We start from the raw sequence: 18499 nt of genomic DNA, 5'->3' as shown, positions 1-18499 counted from the left end.
AAGTGTTGGACTTTTTTGATATTATTTACGTTTTTTTTCTCTTTTCCAAAAACCCCGGGTGGTTATGCTTCCTGAGTCTTTGCTTCACACTCCAGCTCAGTAGGTGGCGGTAATACAACATTTACATTGGCCTGCCATCCGCCGTAAAAACCCAGAAGAAGAAGGGGACCTTTTGCGCCTTTGGATGGCACTCTATTGTAATGTATTAGGATAATCCCAGAGCTGAAAAGCAACGTGCGATGCCAGTAAATAAATTACAAAATGAATTCATCATGATTTTAGCGTTTATCGTGACTATGATAAAAACACGAAGCATAGTTTCATAACCCTGAATTTCCGACTGTGAGTTTGAATTTGATCCCTGATGGATTTCTATCTCCCTGTTGTGGTAGGCCTACTATGGTGTTGTACCATGTTAGCCATTACGGATGCAGTGAGGAGTCAAGCAAAATGACACCCTTTATTGGCTAATAAAGAAGGGGCCTGAATTGCCTCGAAAATTTGCATATTGTAATTATTTTAGTTAGCCAATAAAAGGTGTCGTTTTGCTTGACTTCGCACTATTTCCTTTTTGTGAACCCAAGTAAAATATGGCGAGGTCTGTTTAACTGGCTCAAATACACATTGCCGATGGCGACTGCATATTCTCTTCGTTGACGCACTAATCTTTAGTAGTTGTTTTTATTCAGTAATTTTATTACATGTGTAAACTCCAAAAAGAAAAATGATTATTTTAATTTCGAGTGTATAATTTGAATAAATTCCGATTGATGTGATATTTGAATGTTCTCTTCATTTGGTTTTGCGGAAGTAGTACCATCCCCCAATCCCGCTCAGTGCGTATCAAATATTGAGACGTTGATGCAATTAAAAATTGTATAATTTCTAGAAATGCTAATGATAACAATTGAGTGTAATACACATATTAACATACACTAGTGTGTAAAGTTATAAACTACTTTGTATTGTTACTCCAGAAGGAAACATTTTCGCGGTGGACGGGTGACGCCGCCACATGACGTGTTTTGTTTCAGCATAAAACATAAACATCACGTTAGCGTGTTACGTAAAATTTATTTCTAATTACGGACAAGTTTACAACATTTAAAATGGAACTTGAACATTAAATTTAACAAAAAAAAACCATGCCCCTACATTAAAATGTTCAAAATATCTCTTGCTTAAAAATTAGAGCAAGCGCAATACGATTCCAATAAAAACAGAAAAAAACGAAGCTTGTTGAAAGATATTTTCTTTGAATATGTGTGTAATACTTATTGAATAACCTATAAACGTTTACTTTGAAATGCGAGTAATGTATTGAGATGTTATTGAAAACATGTTTAGTAAAAAGTCGATTTGTCTTTTAGCCATAACCGCCCTGATTAACAAAACACCTTTTGGTGAAAGGCGTTTTCCGGCACATGGTGTACTGCCAATTGAGCATGCGCAGCGACTTTTGATGTCACATCGCCCTCCACTGTGGCGCGGCTTGCACAGAGAAAGGCTGTCATGGCCGATGTGGACGCGTCTGCGGGATCGCCTGCCGTCAATGACTGCAGCATCGAGCTGGACTGCGTAGCTCAGCCACCGTCATTGTTGGAAACTGTTCCCGACGTGCAGATTATTAATGCAGATGGAGTTGAAATTAAAGTGGAGCAAATTGAACATGGCCGCAGCGAAGGAGTTGATTCGGATGCCGACCACGAATCCACCGTTCCTCGTAGTGTGTCCAAAGAACCAAATCCCGGAGTTGGTACGGAAATCAAGGTCGAGGAGGAGTACATGGAGGTTAAAGTGTGCGAGGTTGGAGAGAGCAGTGAAGACGGGACCCTTTGCAAGCAAGAGGGCGCCAGTAATGACGAGAACAACAGTGGTATGTTGTGTTAGCGTATGGCCCGATTTTAGAGTTTGATGAATATGGTGTAAATGTTGTTAATTGGTCTGCCTACTCATAGCCGGTTGGGGTAGCTTATGACTTCACGACTTATATAAAAATACCCTTTGAATAACATGTACTGTATTTACTCTGCTTTTTTCTTACATCTAGTCACAGACTTGGTACAGTGTTTGTTTTCTCATATGCATACTATGATCGTCCTATGGCGATCTCGCACGTTGGTGACTGCAAATAACGACCCTCCTCTTTCATAGTTAAAGCGTCCAATCGGTGGTATCTTCTCATTATATACAATGCATAGCTCACGCGTATCACGAGTTGCATTTCCTTTTTCGTCGTACCAACGGATGCTTGGGCAAGATACCTGGTCAGACTGACTTGATGTTTGAATCCCGCATCCCCTAGGCTTTTACGTCTGTATTACCCAAAACCCACAGGGTAGTTAAATTGGCAATTACAGAAGGACGCTGTGCCAGGGTCAAGTGGATCAAACGAGGGACTATCGCCCGATTGTGCTGTGATGAGCTCAGTGACGCCACGATCCCGATTGGATTTAGCGAGTATCACAATACAGTATTAGATAATCAGCTTTGATAAAGTTAAAGAGTAAAATACGTCACCTGCCCAGTAACACGTTTCGTTTTAGAAAATAAATGGAAAAAGAATATTATCATGAATGGAGCATACATATACTTGATTGTTTTGGAGGCGTATATAGTATTTTAAATGGTGTCAGTTGTTATCGGGTAACAGAAAGACCGTCGTTTTTACTTTAATATAATTTTTTGTTTTTATTTAATGTACTGTATAGCATTTGAAGTAATATATATATCAGGATAAATTCAGCATGGATATTCCAATGCTGCTCTTTGCAGTGTAATAGCCTTTTTTGGTGTTTTAATAGCCCAACATTAAGTTGGTTATATTTTTGTGCCCCAAAACAATCAAGTATTAACACATTCTGGGAAAATAAAAAGAAAACTAAACACACAGAGTGTGTATCATATCACTCTAAATACAAAACAACAAAAATGCAATTTCTTGTCTTTTTTCCTGGTTGTTTACTTTTTATTTACTGTTTTTTTCTAAATTGTATCACTTGGAAGGACTTGGGTGAAATTTCATACTGGGAAATTTTTATTTCTATGTCATACATACTATGTGAACACCATATAATATGATTCCTTGCTCTCTGATACTGAAAGATCAGAATTCACCACAAATAATGGAATGCAATTGGTTGATACACATCTCTCTGAAGGTGGTACTTGAAAATTATGAAGGTATACTATTGATGGCGTTAGTGAAGACTGCATAACCAAATTTCAGTTATAGGAAAAATTAATATTACATCCATTATAAAAGGCAAGAAGGTTGGAGCTACAACATTGCTTATGTGGCCTTCAACATGTGTGGTATAGTCCCAAATTGTTTTTATCATTGTGTATTCATTCATCTGATAGACACAGAGTGTAAAAATAATAAGCCTATCCTAAAAGCTTTAATTCGTGTTAACCTTTCAAGGAGTAACGTCTAGGCCTATTTAAGTTGTATTTCACATTCTACTTACCTTTTACAAGTAATACAAGCAAATGTAAAATGTATTTTATTTGTCAGCCAGTTTACTATTTTAATCTCTGGTGAAAATTCATGGAGTCCTCATACAGGAAATGAGGATGAATCTTATGATTATTATTAATGAAAATATAATACACGGCCTAATGCCAGTAATGTTTTTTCTCCTTTACGTGTTGATGTTCACCTATTTTGTTAGATTTATGGTTTATGCCTGACAGAAGAATTCAAACAAGGAGAATAGTGCAAAAAGAAAAAAGCTCTTTTGAAACGATTGCAATAATTAATACCTTCCCATGTAAAACCATATATAAAATGGGGATGTGCATTCTGACAAACTGTTATATATTATTGTCTGTGATGGGTAACAATCAGATATTCAGTTAACTGTGAAAAAAACAAAAAACACATTGGCTGATATAAGAGGCAACCACCACACTCCTCCTTTTTTTTAACATAAACCTATCCAACAGTATGTATGTACAGTAATCCCTCCTCCATCGCGGGGGTTGCGTTCCAGAGCCACCCGCGAAATAAGAAAATCTGCGAAGTAGAAACCATATGTTTATATGGTTATTTTTATATTGTCATGCTTGGGTCACAGATTTGCGCAGAAACACAGGAGGTTGTAGAGAGACAGGAACGTTATTCAAACACTGCAAACAAACATTTGTCTCTTTTTCAAAAGTTTAAACTGTGCTCCATGACAAGACAGAGATGACAGTTCTGTCTCACAATTAAAAGAATGCAAACATATCTTCCTCTTCAAAGGAGCAAACAAATCAATAGGGCTGTTTGGCTTTTTAAGTATGCGAAGCACCGCGGCACAAAGCTGTTGAAGGTGGCAGCTCACACCCCCTCCGTCAGGAGCAGACAGAGAGAGAGAGAGACAGATAAAAAAATCAATACGTGCTTTTAAGTATGCGAAGCACCGGGCAGCATGTTGCTTCACGAAGCAGCTGCACAGAAGGTAGCCAACGTGAAGATAATCTTTCAGCATTTTTAGACGAGCGTCCGTATCGTCTAGGTGTGCGAACAGCCCCCCTGCTCAATCCCCCTACGTCAGGATCAGAAAAAGTCAGCGCAAGAGAGAGAGAGAAAGAGAGAAAAGTAGGCTGGGTAGCTTCTCGGCCATCTGCCAATAGCGTCCCTTGTATGAAATCAACTGGGCAAACCAACTGAGGAAGCATGTACCAGAAATTAAAAGACCCATTGTCCGCAGAAACTCGCGAAGCAGCGAAAAATCCGCGATATATATTTAAATATGCTTACATATAAAATCCGCGATGGAGTGAAGCCGCGAAAGGCGAAGCGCGATATAGCGAGGGATCACTGTATTTATTTCTATCCCCTTCTTTCCATGTTTGAATATTAAAATACAGACTTACTTCAAAAGTTCACTCCTTATAGTCACATTTTTCACTGCAGTGGTATTACTTACAACAAACAGTATGCTGTGGCCTTTTACTTCAAATTATTTCTCTCTCTCTCATATTAATATTGTATTATAATATTATATAAATAGTGGATGATGGGTGGGACGCCCCTGTGAGGGAAGGACCAGAGGAGAGGGCATATTCAGGGCAATACCTCCCCTGGAAAACTACAGTGCAACCCCCTAGCTCACAGCAGGGCCATGGGTTTGGAGCTTAAAAGCTCAACCCTGCTGGGGCCCATGGCCATAGCCAGGGGGTGCCTGGACAGTTCCTGAGCCCTGGGTTTCAGCACTTATGCCACACTTGAAAGTACTCCGGGTGCCCTACATAAGGGGCTGCCTCACTCTGTTCGAAGAGCCTGAGCCGGGAGGAGGTGGGCAAAGCTTTTTTTTTTTTTTTAATCTCTTTTTTTATTCTATTGAAGTACACAATTTCAATCAAGCAGTCTAGTTTGCTAGTGACTCTAAATTGTCATTTGGAACTTTGTTTCTGGACAGTTTCATTGTGTTGCTACTCTACTCTTAATGGTAGTTTTTCGGAAGGAACTTCATGCTCTGCCTTTATCACAAGTTATTTACAGTGCATCCGGAAAGTATTCACAGCGCATCACTTTTTCCACATTTTATTATGTTACAACGTTATTCCAAAATGGATTAAATTCATTTTTTTCCTCAGAATTCTACACACAACACTCCATAATGACAATGTGAAAAAAGTTTACTTAAGGTTTTTGCAAATTTATTAAAAATAAAAAAACTGAGAAATCACATGTACATAAGTATTCACAGCCTTTGCTCAATACTTTGTTGATGCACCTTTGGCAGCAATTACAGCCTCGGGTCTTTTTGAATATGATGCCACAAGCTTGGCACACCTATCCTTGGCCAGTTTTGCCCATTCCTCTTTGCAGCACCTCTCAAGCTCCATCAGGTTTGATGGGAAGCGTCGGTGCACAGCCATTTTAAGATCTCTCCAGAGATGTTCAATCGGATTCAAGTCGGGGCTCTGGCTGGGCCACTCAAGGACATTCACAGAGTTGTCCTGAAGCCACTCTTTGATATCTTGGCTCTGTGCTTAGGGTCGTTGTCCTGCTGAAAGATGAACCGTCGCCCCAGTCTGAGGTCAAGAGCGCTCTGGAGCAGGTTTTCATCCAGAATGTCTCTGTACATTGCTGCAGTCATCTTTCCCTTTATCCTGAATAGTCTCCCAGTTCCTGCAGCTGAAAAATATCCCCACAGCATGATGCTGCCACCATCATGCTTTACTGTAGGGATGGTGCCAGGTTTCCTCCAAACGTGACGCCTGGCATTCACACCAAAGAGCTCAATCTTTGTCTCATCAGACCAGAGAATTTTCTTTCTCATGGTCTTGAGAGTCCTTCAGGTGCCTTTTGGCTTCCGTCTGGCCACTCTACCATACAGGCCTGATTGGTGGATTGCTGCAGAGATGGTTGTCCTTCTGGAAGTTTCTCCTCTCTCCACAGAGGACCACTGGAGCTCCGACAGAGTGATCATCGGGTTCTCGGTCACCTCCCTGACTAAGGCCCTTCTCCCCCAATCGTTCAGTTTAGATGGCCGGCCAGCTCTAGGAAGAGTCCTGGTGGTTTCGAACTTCTTCCACTTACGGATGATGGAGGCCACTGTGCTCATTGGGACCTTCAAAGCAGCAGACATTTTTCTGTAACCTTCCCCAGATTTGTGCCTTGAGACAATCCTGTCTCGGAGGCCTACAGACAATTCCTTTGACTTCATGCTTGGTTTGTGCTCTGACGTGAACTGTCAACTGTGGGACCTTATATAGACAGGTGTGTGCCTTTCCAAATCATGTCCAACCAACTGAATTTACCACAGGTGGACTCTAATTAAGCTGCAGAAACATCTCAAGAATGATCAGGGGAAACAGGATGCACCTGAGCTCAATTTTGAGCTTCATGGCAAAGGCTGTGAATACTTATGTACATGTGCATTCTCAATTTTTTTATTTTTAATAAATTTGCAAAAACCTCAAGTAAACTTTTTTCATGTTGTCATTATGGGGTATTGTGTGTAGAATTCTGAGGAAAAAAATGAATTTAATCCATTTTGGGATAAGTCTGTAACAACAAAATGTGGAAAAAGTGATGCGCTGTGAATACTTTCCGGATGCACTGTATGTAAAGACTATACCCTCCACAAAACTGACTGTATGTCTGTATGCTATAATTTCTTATATTACTGCTTTCATTGAATTGAATTTAGGAGCTGAGTTGGTGAACATGTTTCTTCAAGTGGGCTTGCCTCATTCTGTCATTGAGTGGTGGCTCTGAGGCTAGGGATCTGCACTGGCAATCGGAAGGTTGCCGGTTCGAATCCCGTAAATGCCAATAGGGACTGTGCTCTGTTGGGCCCTTGAGCAAGGCCCTTAACCTGCAATTGCTGAGCGCTTTGAGTAGTGAGAAAAGCGCTATATAAATGCAAACAATTATTGAGTTGAAGGGTTTTGCAGGCTGTTTCATATGAAGGTTTGACTTCACAAATTTCACACACAATTACTGTGCTGATTTTTTTTCAGCAATACACTGCCATATCGGAGTTCTTTTTTCCTTTGATGCCATATTTTTCACAGTAGAATATGCAAACCGAATATTTAGATTCCACCCAAGTACAGTAAAACCTCAATTTTAAATCAGGGATCGGGACCGAGGCTGTGATGGATAAAAGAAAAGACGGATAATAAAACCGCTACTTTAAAAATGATACACAGTAGATTAGTTTAGCGAATAGTCATATTTATTTACAAAAAAACTATATTAACTAAATGTAATATACTATTAACAAAAATAATTTATCTAATGTTGTAATGATCAGCGTAATAAGCAAATACAACTCAGAGGTACTGGAGTTTTCTACTGTTTACCTGGAGTCTTTGATCCGCCGTTTATCTGTGTTACAGAGCACACCTCCAAAACAATAAAAGAAAGCTTTCCCTACCAATGATTACCTCCTGCCACTCATGTTCTGCATTTTTCTTTATTGCAAACACTCTTGCTTATTGTCTCTTGACTCCCTACTCAAAACTTCCTTCCACCCTGCCTTCCTTTTTTTCCTAACTTCTCCTGTCGGTCATCTTCTAACAGATGTGACCTCCCGTCACAGAACAGAAGCCCTTCACCCAGTCCTATTACTTACTCAGCATTACGTCCTTTCTGCTCCTGCACAGCACATCACAAGCTGACTGCATGTCACAATATATTAACAACATACTATGACAGAATTTAAAAAGAAAATTACAATGTAGGAGAACATTAATATTAATACAGAATAACTTTACTGTCAGTGGTTTCCATTTTCAATATGTTTTTCAATTTTATTGGTATCCTACTTTATATCATTCACTGTTGTTCTTCCTACTCCATAAATTGAAGCAATACTTGAAGCACTTTTGGCCTTTCATTTTTTTGTGACAGTTTTATCGCCATATGCATAGGTTTATCGGCTATAACAATGTATAGTAGTTTAATTATAACAAAAGAGAAAAGCTACGAAACGCTATTAAAGCTGAAGGTACGTAACTGACACTTTGATTTCGAAATGCTGCATGACGTGGTCCTGGAGTTAAACACTACATGCTAGCAAAAAGGGAGAGTTTTTCCAATGTGCATTGCTCGCAGCATATTGTGTAGCAGTAGTAGTACAGTAATAGGCAGGCGCTGGCATGGGAGGTAGCCCAATGCGCCCCCCCCATCCCCCGACAGGAAATGGAGAAAAACAGTTAATTGAGTGACAGATAATCGAGGTTTTACTGTAGTTATCTGTGCCTGGTGCAAGGTCGTAGTATAAAATAATGTACTGAATGTTCCAAGTTTTTGTAACTGTCAAATCTTTAATTGATAAAAAAAGTAACGTTTGTAAAAAGGTTATTTTTATAAAAAACAAACTTATCTGCGTGAAAATTAAGCCTAGTATTTTAATAGCGGTTAACAACCTGAACTTTTGTTAAGTTCTTTTCATTTTTCACTAACGTAAGGCCTAGTATTTTAATAGCAGTTAACAACCTGAACTTTTGTTAAGTTCTTTTCATTTTTCACTAACGTAAGTAAAATGGCATCTAAATTAACCAGGGTGGCAGTGTACTTGCTGATTCTGCCTCACAGCCCCAGGTTGTTCAGGTTATAGTCCAGTCACTTTTGTGCAGCCATGAAATCAATAGATGATGATTCAAGCTGATATTTTAATACAAATAAGGTATGTTTTACATACTTGCATAACTCATTCTGAATTTGTATCTTCACATATTCTAACTTAATATCTACTTACTAGCTTTTATATCACTCAATTTAAAAAGAATAACTGTTAAAAATGTGTCACTCATACCCTCAACCTAGCTTTCCATTAATGTAAAGTTAGATAACATAATAAATGGATATCCTGTCTCTTCTAGAAATGTTTTTCACGTTAGCATCTTTTTTTTTTTTTTTTTGTTCAGTGTTTCAGCTAACCTTTTGGCTTAAGTTCTACATTAATTTGAGTATATGAGTTTAAACATGAGTTTAAACATGATCATGCCTTCAATACTGAACGCTAAAGGTTAGTAAATCATTTTATCCTTTCCCAAACTCATTATTTCAAAGACCTTTAATTTAACATAGTACTTTGTTATAGTCCAGTATGAGAGGCATAAGCCAAATGCAAGGCTTGTCTTCAGTTGCTGTACATAATTTGAACAGATACTGTTTTGTTCGTATCAGAGTTATACTATGATTTTAAACATATGTCTTTATATTATTTCAAAATTTCCAAACTGGAGCATTGAAATCACTTACATTTTTAAATCAGAAAATTACTATTGTATATTACATAATCTAACAAATAATAACATAATAGATAATTGGATATCTATTCATTCATAACATCAAAACAGCTTTAAATATCTGGGAATAACCATCACATGTAAACATAAACATCTTTGTAAGTACAATTTTGGGGGTAGTATGAAAGAAAAAAAAAAGTTGTTACAATTTTGGGGGTATTATGAAAGAAAAAAAAAAGTTGTTAACGGATTGTTCACCCTCCACCCCACCTTAGCTGGGAGTATTTACTGTTTATTGTAAAAATGAACATTTTTCTGTGAGCTACTCTACCATTTCCAGAGTATCTCTACAGCACCCTCTGTAATGTTTAAGACAAAGACATGTTTTTCTTTGATTTACCACCTTCTTCACAGTTTAAAATTACAAGTCAACATGATTAAAGAATGCACTGCAAAATTTAGGCTGTTTACATGCATTTTGGTCACACCAGAAATTACAACACCTTTTTAAAAATGGTCCCCTCATTTCAGGGCACCATAATGTTTGGTACATAGCAGTGGCAGATATATTAAAGCAGTCATATTTAATATTTTGTTGCTTATCCTTTGTGTGAAGTGACTGAAGTTTGTGATTCATAGACATCACCAGGTTGCTTAGTATCTTCTCTGGTGATTCTGTGTCTAGCCTTTAATGTAGTTATCTTCAGCTTCTGCTTGTTGCGGGGCTTGTCCCCTTAATTTTTTTTTTGTTCAGCATATGAAAGGCATACTTAATTGGATTTAAATCAGCTTGGACATTCAAGAATTTTCCATTTTTTAGCAAAAAACTCCTGTGTTGCTTTAGCAATATTTTTGCGAACATTTCTTGTAAGATGAAGTGCCATCCAATGAGTGGATTAGATGTTTCTATATGCCTCAGAATTCATTGTGCCACTGCCATCAGCAGTTATATCATCAATGAAGAGAAGTTTGCCAGGACCTGTGGTAACCATATATGCCCCAGCCAAAACACCCCCCTACCATTTTAAACAGATGAGGTGCTATGCTTTATATATTGGGAAGTACCTTTTCGTCTCCACACTATAATTTTTTTTGCAATCTGGCTATCCTGTTTTTGTATATAATTAGTGGTTTGTATCTTGCATTGTGGCCTCTGTATTTATTTCTGTTTATGAAGTCTTAAGTGGATAGTAGTTTGACACACATACACACCTGCCTCCTGAAGATAGTTTTCGATCTGTTGGACAGGTTTTGGGGGATTTTATTTTTTTTCCCTAACCTTAGTGAGGATCATTACTCTGTCACCAACTGTTATGGTGTTCCTTGGCCTACCATTCCCATTGTGATTACTAAGCTCACCAGTACATTCTTTCTTCTTAATGATATTCCAGACAGTTGATTTAGGTAATCCTAAGGTTTTACAGATGTCTGTAAAGGCTTTGTCTTTGTTTTTCAGCCTCATAATATCTTCTTTGATTTTGGTACAGCTGTTGTCCTCATGTTAAACAATGACAACTACAGACTCCTAAGGTAGTCTTTTGCTAGAAGCAAGCCTAGGCATCTTATGCCTGCATTGGTAAAGCAATGAAACACACCCAAGGAATCGCAAGCACTTTTGAAGCCAATTGTCCCAAACATTATTGTGCTGAAATGGGAGGACCATGATTTAAAAAAAAAAAAAAAAGTGTTGTCATTTCTACTTGGTGTGGCCAAAATGTATGCAAATACCCTTGAATGAATGCCTGCAATGTGTACTTTAATCACATCTGAATTGTTTGATATGTAATTTTAAACTGTGGAACAGAGGAATAAATCAAAATGTGTTTTTTGTCCCAAACGTTATGGAGGCCACTGTATATACATCAACAAACCATTCTTTAAGAAATTAGATTCAAACTTACATCAATCATTTGGAAATTGAAATGGCCAGGCATCCTAAAGCTGACTGTTCAAAGAACTAAAGCAGAAGGTGGCATGTCACTGTGTTGCTTACTACAAGGCAGTGAATATATGCTCAATAACGTTTTGGAAATTGGCAGAACTTCTTTCAAATTAAATATAGAAAAATCATTTAAGGGGGACTTTATTACTGTCGGAATTCACTAAAAGATACTTGGGATAGTTGAAAGTGTAATAAATGATGTCTTTATATGTTTGCCATTATCTTTTATAGTAATATAGCAACTTATGTTTTGCTTTTATTAAAATGTTTTTCTAAGCTTAAAGTTTTGGTTTTGCATTTGTATTACTCATTTACTACAGAGTAGTGATTATAAACCCAGGACACGTTCTGCAACTTTTTCTTTCAACATCTATACCCCTTCTTTTGTTAAACCAACTGTGTTAACGTTTCATGGCAACAGAAGAGAACTGTTGGGATCTTATCTTTTATAGCAGCCTAATGAATTTTCAGAAAACTATGCATTTGACTTGATGCAAAAATCGTGTGATGTGACATTTAGTCCTCTCTGTTTAAAAAAAAATAAATTAATAATAAAACAATTGCACATTATACTAAACACCAAAAAGCTTGTTTTTAAACAATCATTTTTGAAAACACACATTTTAGTACAGCTGTTATACTAAGTTATCTTTACCATACCTAGATATAAATAAATCATTAAAAAAAGACTTAATTGAATATTATTTAATTAAAGGTTTAACTAGAATGGAAATTAATAATTTATTAACAAAAACAAACATTTTTGACACAAACATTTTTAAAGCATAATTCATTTTAGTGTATTGTACTGATTGCTTATTGTTTATCCAGTTTTAGTTCTATTCCTTTGCATGTTGCACACAGTTGTGGGTTTGCTACTTAGGTGGAGATGAAGTACATGATGTGCCCAGTGTGTCTGTCTCTTGTGGAAACTGCAGGAAAAAGGTGTTGCTGGTAAATTAATTAAGTTTTGGTATATCACTGAATAACTTTTGTATAGGGCAAAAAAATTTTTCATCTGTTGATTTTTACATTTTTATAGCTTGTTTCACATTTCAAAGAATCATATGATACTTAAGTATATTTTTTCACCATTAGCAAAAATGGGTACTTTATTTACTGCTAGATTAAATGATCCATCACCGTATTGTTTATTTAACCTGCTTAATAGCCTCTTGCAGTTGGATGTGGATTCCATATATACACGTGCTCAGACAATTTCTCTTTTGTTTTTGCTAGATATGATTAAAATGATTCTTTTGGGCTATTTGGGGTAGAAATGCACGTGCCGGAGATGCTTGTAGGTTTCCTTTTTAGCAGTGTCAAACGGTTCTGTGATAAAACAGTAGTGAATTTATTTCTTCTCATAAAGTTATCTCCGGTGTTCCAGATTTTGCTAAAGTAGTATTTTTGTTTTAGGTAATGTTTGTTTTTTGTTAACTAGTCGTTATATGACAACCTAGTTTCCCACCACTAGCAATTGTTTATCTGCTGGGGTTAATTTTTGTTTTTGTAATAATTTAAATATGTAAATTGTTTTTGTTTCGGAATATTGGTTTCACTTTGGAATGCGCAGCAGCACAATCTTTATAGTGAAGATAAGTTTTTAGTGGCAGACACCCTATATTCTTGTTAATGTTTTTATTCAGTGATTTGCTTTCCTTTCAAATTCGAAAACTTTATTCTGAAGTGATTAGAATAATACTGTAAGTTATTGTGTACTTTTTTTAATTGCTAATTTTCATCATTGCATGTTTCTCATTGACTTTTGTTTATATTTGGGATTGCCTGATTTATGAGTTGGTTTTCATTTAATTTTCGGAAAATTTAATCTCTTTACTTTTTAACCTATTTTCTGAAATCTTTTTTTTTTCTCCTTATTTTCCCTCGTATATTTTAATTATTTTGTAACTTTTGTTACACCTGTGACATTCAACTCAGCCTACAGTCTGTTATTTGTATACAGGTTGGAATGCTTGCACACAGTTTTTTACAATTGTATGTCAGAATACCGTCAGAAGGAAGGACCCATGGTCTCTGATATACACACATACAAGTACCACTGGACACATGTTTAATCTGGACACTGAAAGTAAAATTCAGGGCCAATACTAAGAATGCCAGAGAGCTTGCTGAATCATGGCTCTCTAATGACAACGCCATTAACAGACACTTTGACTTGAACCCAGCATATGCAGGCTTAAAAAGAACAACATCCAAATAATAAAAAAGACTTTATGACCAACACCTTTTGAACCACATCTTATCGGGGGGTAGATTAATACAACCTCTCACCCGACCCCCACACCTCACTTGCTTTATATTGCCTTTGATTCCTGTATGTCTGATGACATGTGGTAGGTTGTCTTTCAAAGCTTAGGAATATAAAACTATTTTAAGATAAATGACTCATTTTCTGCCTTTGTGGATCTTTACTACAAATATGCAAACTGTATCACAGACTTTTGCTTCCACGATTACATGTATGTAGTTAAGTTGTTTTACTACTTTTTTATAAATTGGATTGTAAGTGTATTTTTAAATTAACTTTCTGTCACACAAGGTTGGCTGCTACAATGATGAACATAAGACAGAATGTTTTCATTTTGCCTGTCTTCATGAAATGAACCCAGTTGTTTTTGTTCATCTTATCTACATTACTAATCCACAGTTTTAATTTATGCACGGAGGCACCGACACGCATGCGCAGTGCGCCGCGGCACCCCAGAGTCAAACGCAGCGGCTTCCCAGAAGTTAGTAGGTGGCGCCCAAACACCACAACCCATAGTCAAACGCAGCGGCTTCCCAGAAGTTAGTAGGTGGCGCCCAAACACCACAACCCATAGTCAAATGCAGCAGCCTCCCAGAGTCAGTAGTATGTATGTGCCAGCAGTCTGTGTGGCATGTTTGGGATACAAACAATAAACGGAGGCACCTACCACGCGCTTCACAAACACCACAAGCGAAGAAGTCATGGCTCCAAAATGAGGTGCAGCGTGCACGCCAGGTTGCACAGCCTCCCGGACAATGAACGAGCGCGCCCACAACGCGCTTTTGACACAGCACAGGCAAAGGAGGCACATATCCAAATGGAGGGAGCTCAACGATTAGTAATACAAACACGAGCCCGTATGTTATTGAATTAAATGGAAACTTTACCATGCCTACGACCTGTGAACTAAACCTGAGGTAAAGCGCGCACGCCAGGTTGTATAGCCGCCCGGACGCGACTGCCCACACCACCGCATATACCCTCCATGATATTTCATCACACAGAAACTGATTGTCATTCTTGGATTTCCAATTCGCTGGCGAATCGCAGGCTTACTTGTGTATTTTATAAATGTAAAAGTTTAATTCTACTAGTTCACAGTTAGACTACAATGGGTGCTTTAGACTTTAAGCGGACACTATTGTAGTCTTGATTTGACCTATTTCTCTTTCAATATTATCAATTCACTTTTGTTTTGGTAGCTTGTGTTTAAATTTTAGTAGATACTAAAAATTTATAAGGTTGTGAATATTGGTCTCCATTAAAGAATATTAGATTCTCCATACATAAGTGAAAATATGAGCCACCTTGATCTGAAAAGCTACCAGATGCAGTCCTCAATGCTGAACTGAAAATTTTTAACCTCCTCACCTTAAAGAAGACGGCAATATCTAAGTCTTTAGTACAGTTAGGAATGCACAATGAATCCTATATTTAAAGCAATTGCAGTTACAGGTGCAGCGATATATTTATTGTGAAAAGTGGTGATTACTACATTCAATTTCATACTTCTGTCCCGTCAGAGATTGAGTTTTCCCAGTTACAAAGTATTCAAACAGCAAAACCAGTGTTAAAATCAATCACAGACATTTCTCAGGTGTTGCGCAAGGGTGAATGATTACTCATCATACGACTAATTATAGGGCAACCATGTTGATTGCATTTTTAGTAGTGTGATCTCTATCAGCATATTTTAAAAAGTGTGAATTTGTATCTCCTGCGTTTGCAGCAGCCTCCAGAAAGAAATGAGATGGATAATTATTATTGAATCTGTTTTATCAAAATGAATAGAATCTGCTGTCACTTGGCATTATTTTGTATTCAACGGTGATGATGTTGATCAAAAATTCAAACTGTTGCACTAGTGTACTTAAACATTTATACAGCCATGTAAAATTCAATCACAGTCTAGTGTGTGAATGAAAGTTAAGCAGACAGCACCAAGTCCCAATAACTTTAGGTCTGGGAGACTGATAACCATTATCTATTTATGCTATAATGCATGTCTATGTCCAGTTGGCCATTGAAAGCAAAATTTGATAATCATAGTCATCATGCTTTATTTGTCAAAAATCAAGGCTCAAATTAGACGTTTGCACAATGAAGGATTTAAAAAAAAAAAAAGCAGCAAACTACCGGTACTCTCTGTTTTTCCAAAAATACATTGGCTCTACTTTTATTCCAGATTTTGGACTGAAACAAGTGACACCACAAATTTGTGGTTGAGTAGAACAACGGGAGCATATCTGAACATAATTGTTCATAATATTGATGAGAAGTCTAGGCTTAAAAGCAGATGCTTGCAAACAGCATACTGTCATCAAGAATGGAAATGCAAATGCTCAAGGGCTGACAGTTGCAGTTGGAGCAGCAGGTGTGCAAGTTCACAGATATTGGGGCAAACTCTATGAACACCGTTGGCTATAAGTGACTGAACTAGTCTGGTGGTTATAATGTTGCAGTATTGCATTTATTGTAATGTGTAAGCATATAGTGAACTCTAAGTATTTAGACAGTTATGGTCTTATTTTGATTTGATAGTGCTGTATTTGTATTCTAGTAAAAAATATGTAAATGACAAGGGCAGTAGAATGTCATTGTATAACCATCAAAAATACTTTGCTATTTTGTTACATTTAATGCTTTTACACACAGTATCTGTATAACAGTTATCAGGTTGTGTGTGCATTAAATTTTTAATCTTGCATTACTGTCACTTAAGATTTTATGATCTGCCTTGATTTTACGTACACATGCAACATTGTTTTCTTAGTACAGGAGACCTCTACTTTAACTTGTCAATAATTCATGTTCCAGCATTTTACAATTTGACTGGGGAGTGGTCCTGATGTAATGTTTGTTTTCATAATTTTAATATCAGTAATTTGCTATATTTACTAAATTGCAAATTGTTCATCAAATGTACTGTGTCTTTAGTGTAAAAAAACTTCTGTACGCTAAATTTTTAAATTTTCAACTAATCCAGCAACAATTTCAAGCAGTTCCCTGCTAAAAGGAGGCTCTACTGTACTGGATATAGTATATGAATTTGACAACACAAAATATTTATATCTTTGTAGTGTTGTCAATCAAAATTAATTACAATAACATCAATGGCAGTAATCTTAATTGTGTTATAATTGTGCACCCCTAAGCAGACCCTTTTTAGAAAATACCTCCATCTGGTGGCACATGTCAGGAGCACTTATGTTGAGTTGGAAATCCGTGGCAATTTGTAAAATACAAGTAGCATAAAATGAGCAAGCCGTGAAAGTTGCTTCAGCCTATTTTTGATAGTAGTGCAATGAGCTGCCTTTCAATACACCTTTCAATAAAGCAGAGGAATTTGCCTTGAACTACTGCATATGTTAAATATCTTCAGTTTCAGTTCATTAACATGTTATGAGGTTAAATATTTCCTATTTACAAAAAATAAATAAATAAAAATTTTACTCTCTCACTCTTGCACCTAGTCAGGAAAGTTCCCTTATTGCATACAAATTTCACTGCTATGTCTTCCTTTTGTCTTTGAGAAGTAATACAAGGGGGCTCTGCCCCCTGCACGCTTCGCTCGCCTACCCCTAGCGTTGGGTATCCCGAAGTACATTGTTTGTATATCCGTCAGTCGAGCTCGTTCGTTTTGAACCTGTGCCTGCTTTGCTTCCGCAGTTTCAGACGCGCGTTCACTTCACTCCGCAGTGGTGCCACTCACAATATGGCGGTGACGCCTGTGTCTTCACTCCGCAGTAGTGCCACTCACAATATGGCAGTGAAGCCTGCGCCTTCCGTACTGTATGGACCCGTGGGGCCTCCGTAGCCTCTTCCGTTTGAATCTGGGCTGCAGCGCAGAGTCCTCTTATTTGTGTGGCTGTGTCGGTAGTCGTTAGCCATGGGCGCGTTGTTGCTTCATTACTCATTCACGTCTGTTGAGCTCTTTCGTTTTTGGGCCGTGACTCCTTCGTGCGCGGTGGATAAGACTTTGCGTGCGGTTTATGAGACGCACGCTGTACGCGCCTGCGCGATACGTCTCATGGTCCCATCGCCGTGTCCCTGCGTCCATGCCATCCGGTTTACCATTCTCGGATAGTAATATGGATATTTGCATCTCTCCCTTGTAGTAAACTTAGCTACTGTCAGAAATTAACATGTGACTGTTTTTCTAACTGTGAGTCATAGTTAAGCCTGATTTCAATAAATACCTTAGTATTAGTTATAAAGGTTTAGTCCCTTCACATATTTCACGTAAACAATGTAAACAACCTTCTAGTTTACTTTTTTTGTCAAAGCAACTTCTCATTTTGTGATTGCATTTCCAGGTTTAATTAAGAAAAACAGTATTATTTCAAAGATTCTGCCAGGTTAAGGTATTTGCAGTTCTGGTGAGAAGTTGAGTCTGAATTGTTTCTTATATCAAGTGGTAAAGCACTTTGCCATTGGAAAACTTGTAGTGCAAATTAACAAACCAATTCTTTGTACTATCCTTGAGTAAGATCCACCTATTCATAAGCTATTGCAATTTTCAAGCCAATTTTGTCCTTTCTTGAATGAGATTTTTAATCATGGTGCTAGACGGACATTGTCATAAA

General features: G+C 37.5%; 1 protein-coding gene across 3 annotated transcripts in view; it reads left to right on the top strand.

The window, feature by feature from the left end:
- Positions 1–1452: 1452 nt before the first annotated feature.
- The window catches only part of LOC114667836 (zinc finger protein 850-like), a 111794-nt gene continuing 94747 nt past the window's right edge, over positions 1453–18499 (top strand). For 2 of the 3 annotated variants that reach the window (XM_028823338.2, XM_051920759.1), the window contains exon 1: positions 1453–1876. In XM_028823338.2, the coding sequence (XP_028679171.2) occupies positions 1513–1876 (364 nt within the window). In that variant the 5' untranslated portion in view covers positions 1453–1512. The remainder of the gene's footprint in view (positions 1877–18499) is intronic. The other variant, XM_051920760.1, reaches the window with a different exon arrangement.

The sequence above is a fragment of the Erpetoichthys calabaricus genome, chromosome 17 (genome assembly GCF_900747795.2).
Source record: "Erpetoichthys calabaricus chromosome 17, fErpCal1.3, whole genome shotgun sequence".
Taxonomy (NCBI): Eukaryota; Metazoa; Chordata; class Cladistia; order Polypteriformes; family Polypteridae; genus Erpetoichthys; species Erpetoichthys calabaricus.
This window is presented reverse-complemented; position numbering and strand designations above follow the sequence as displayed.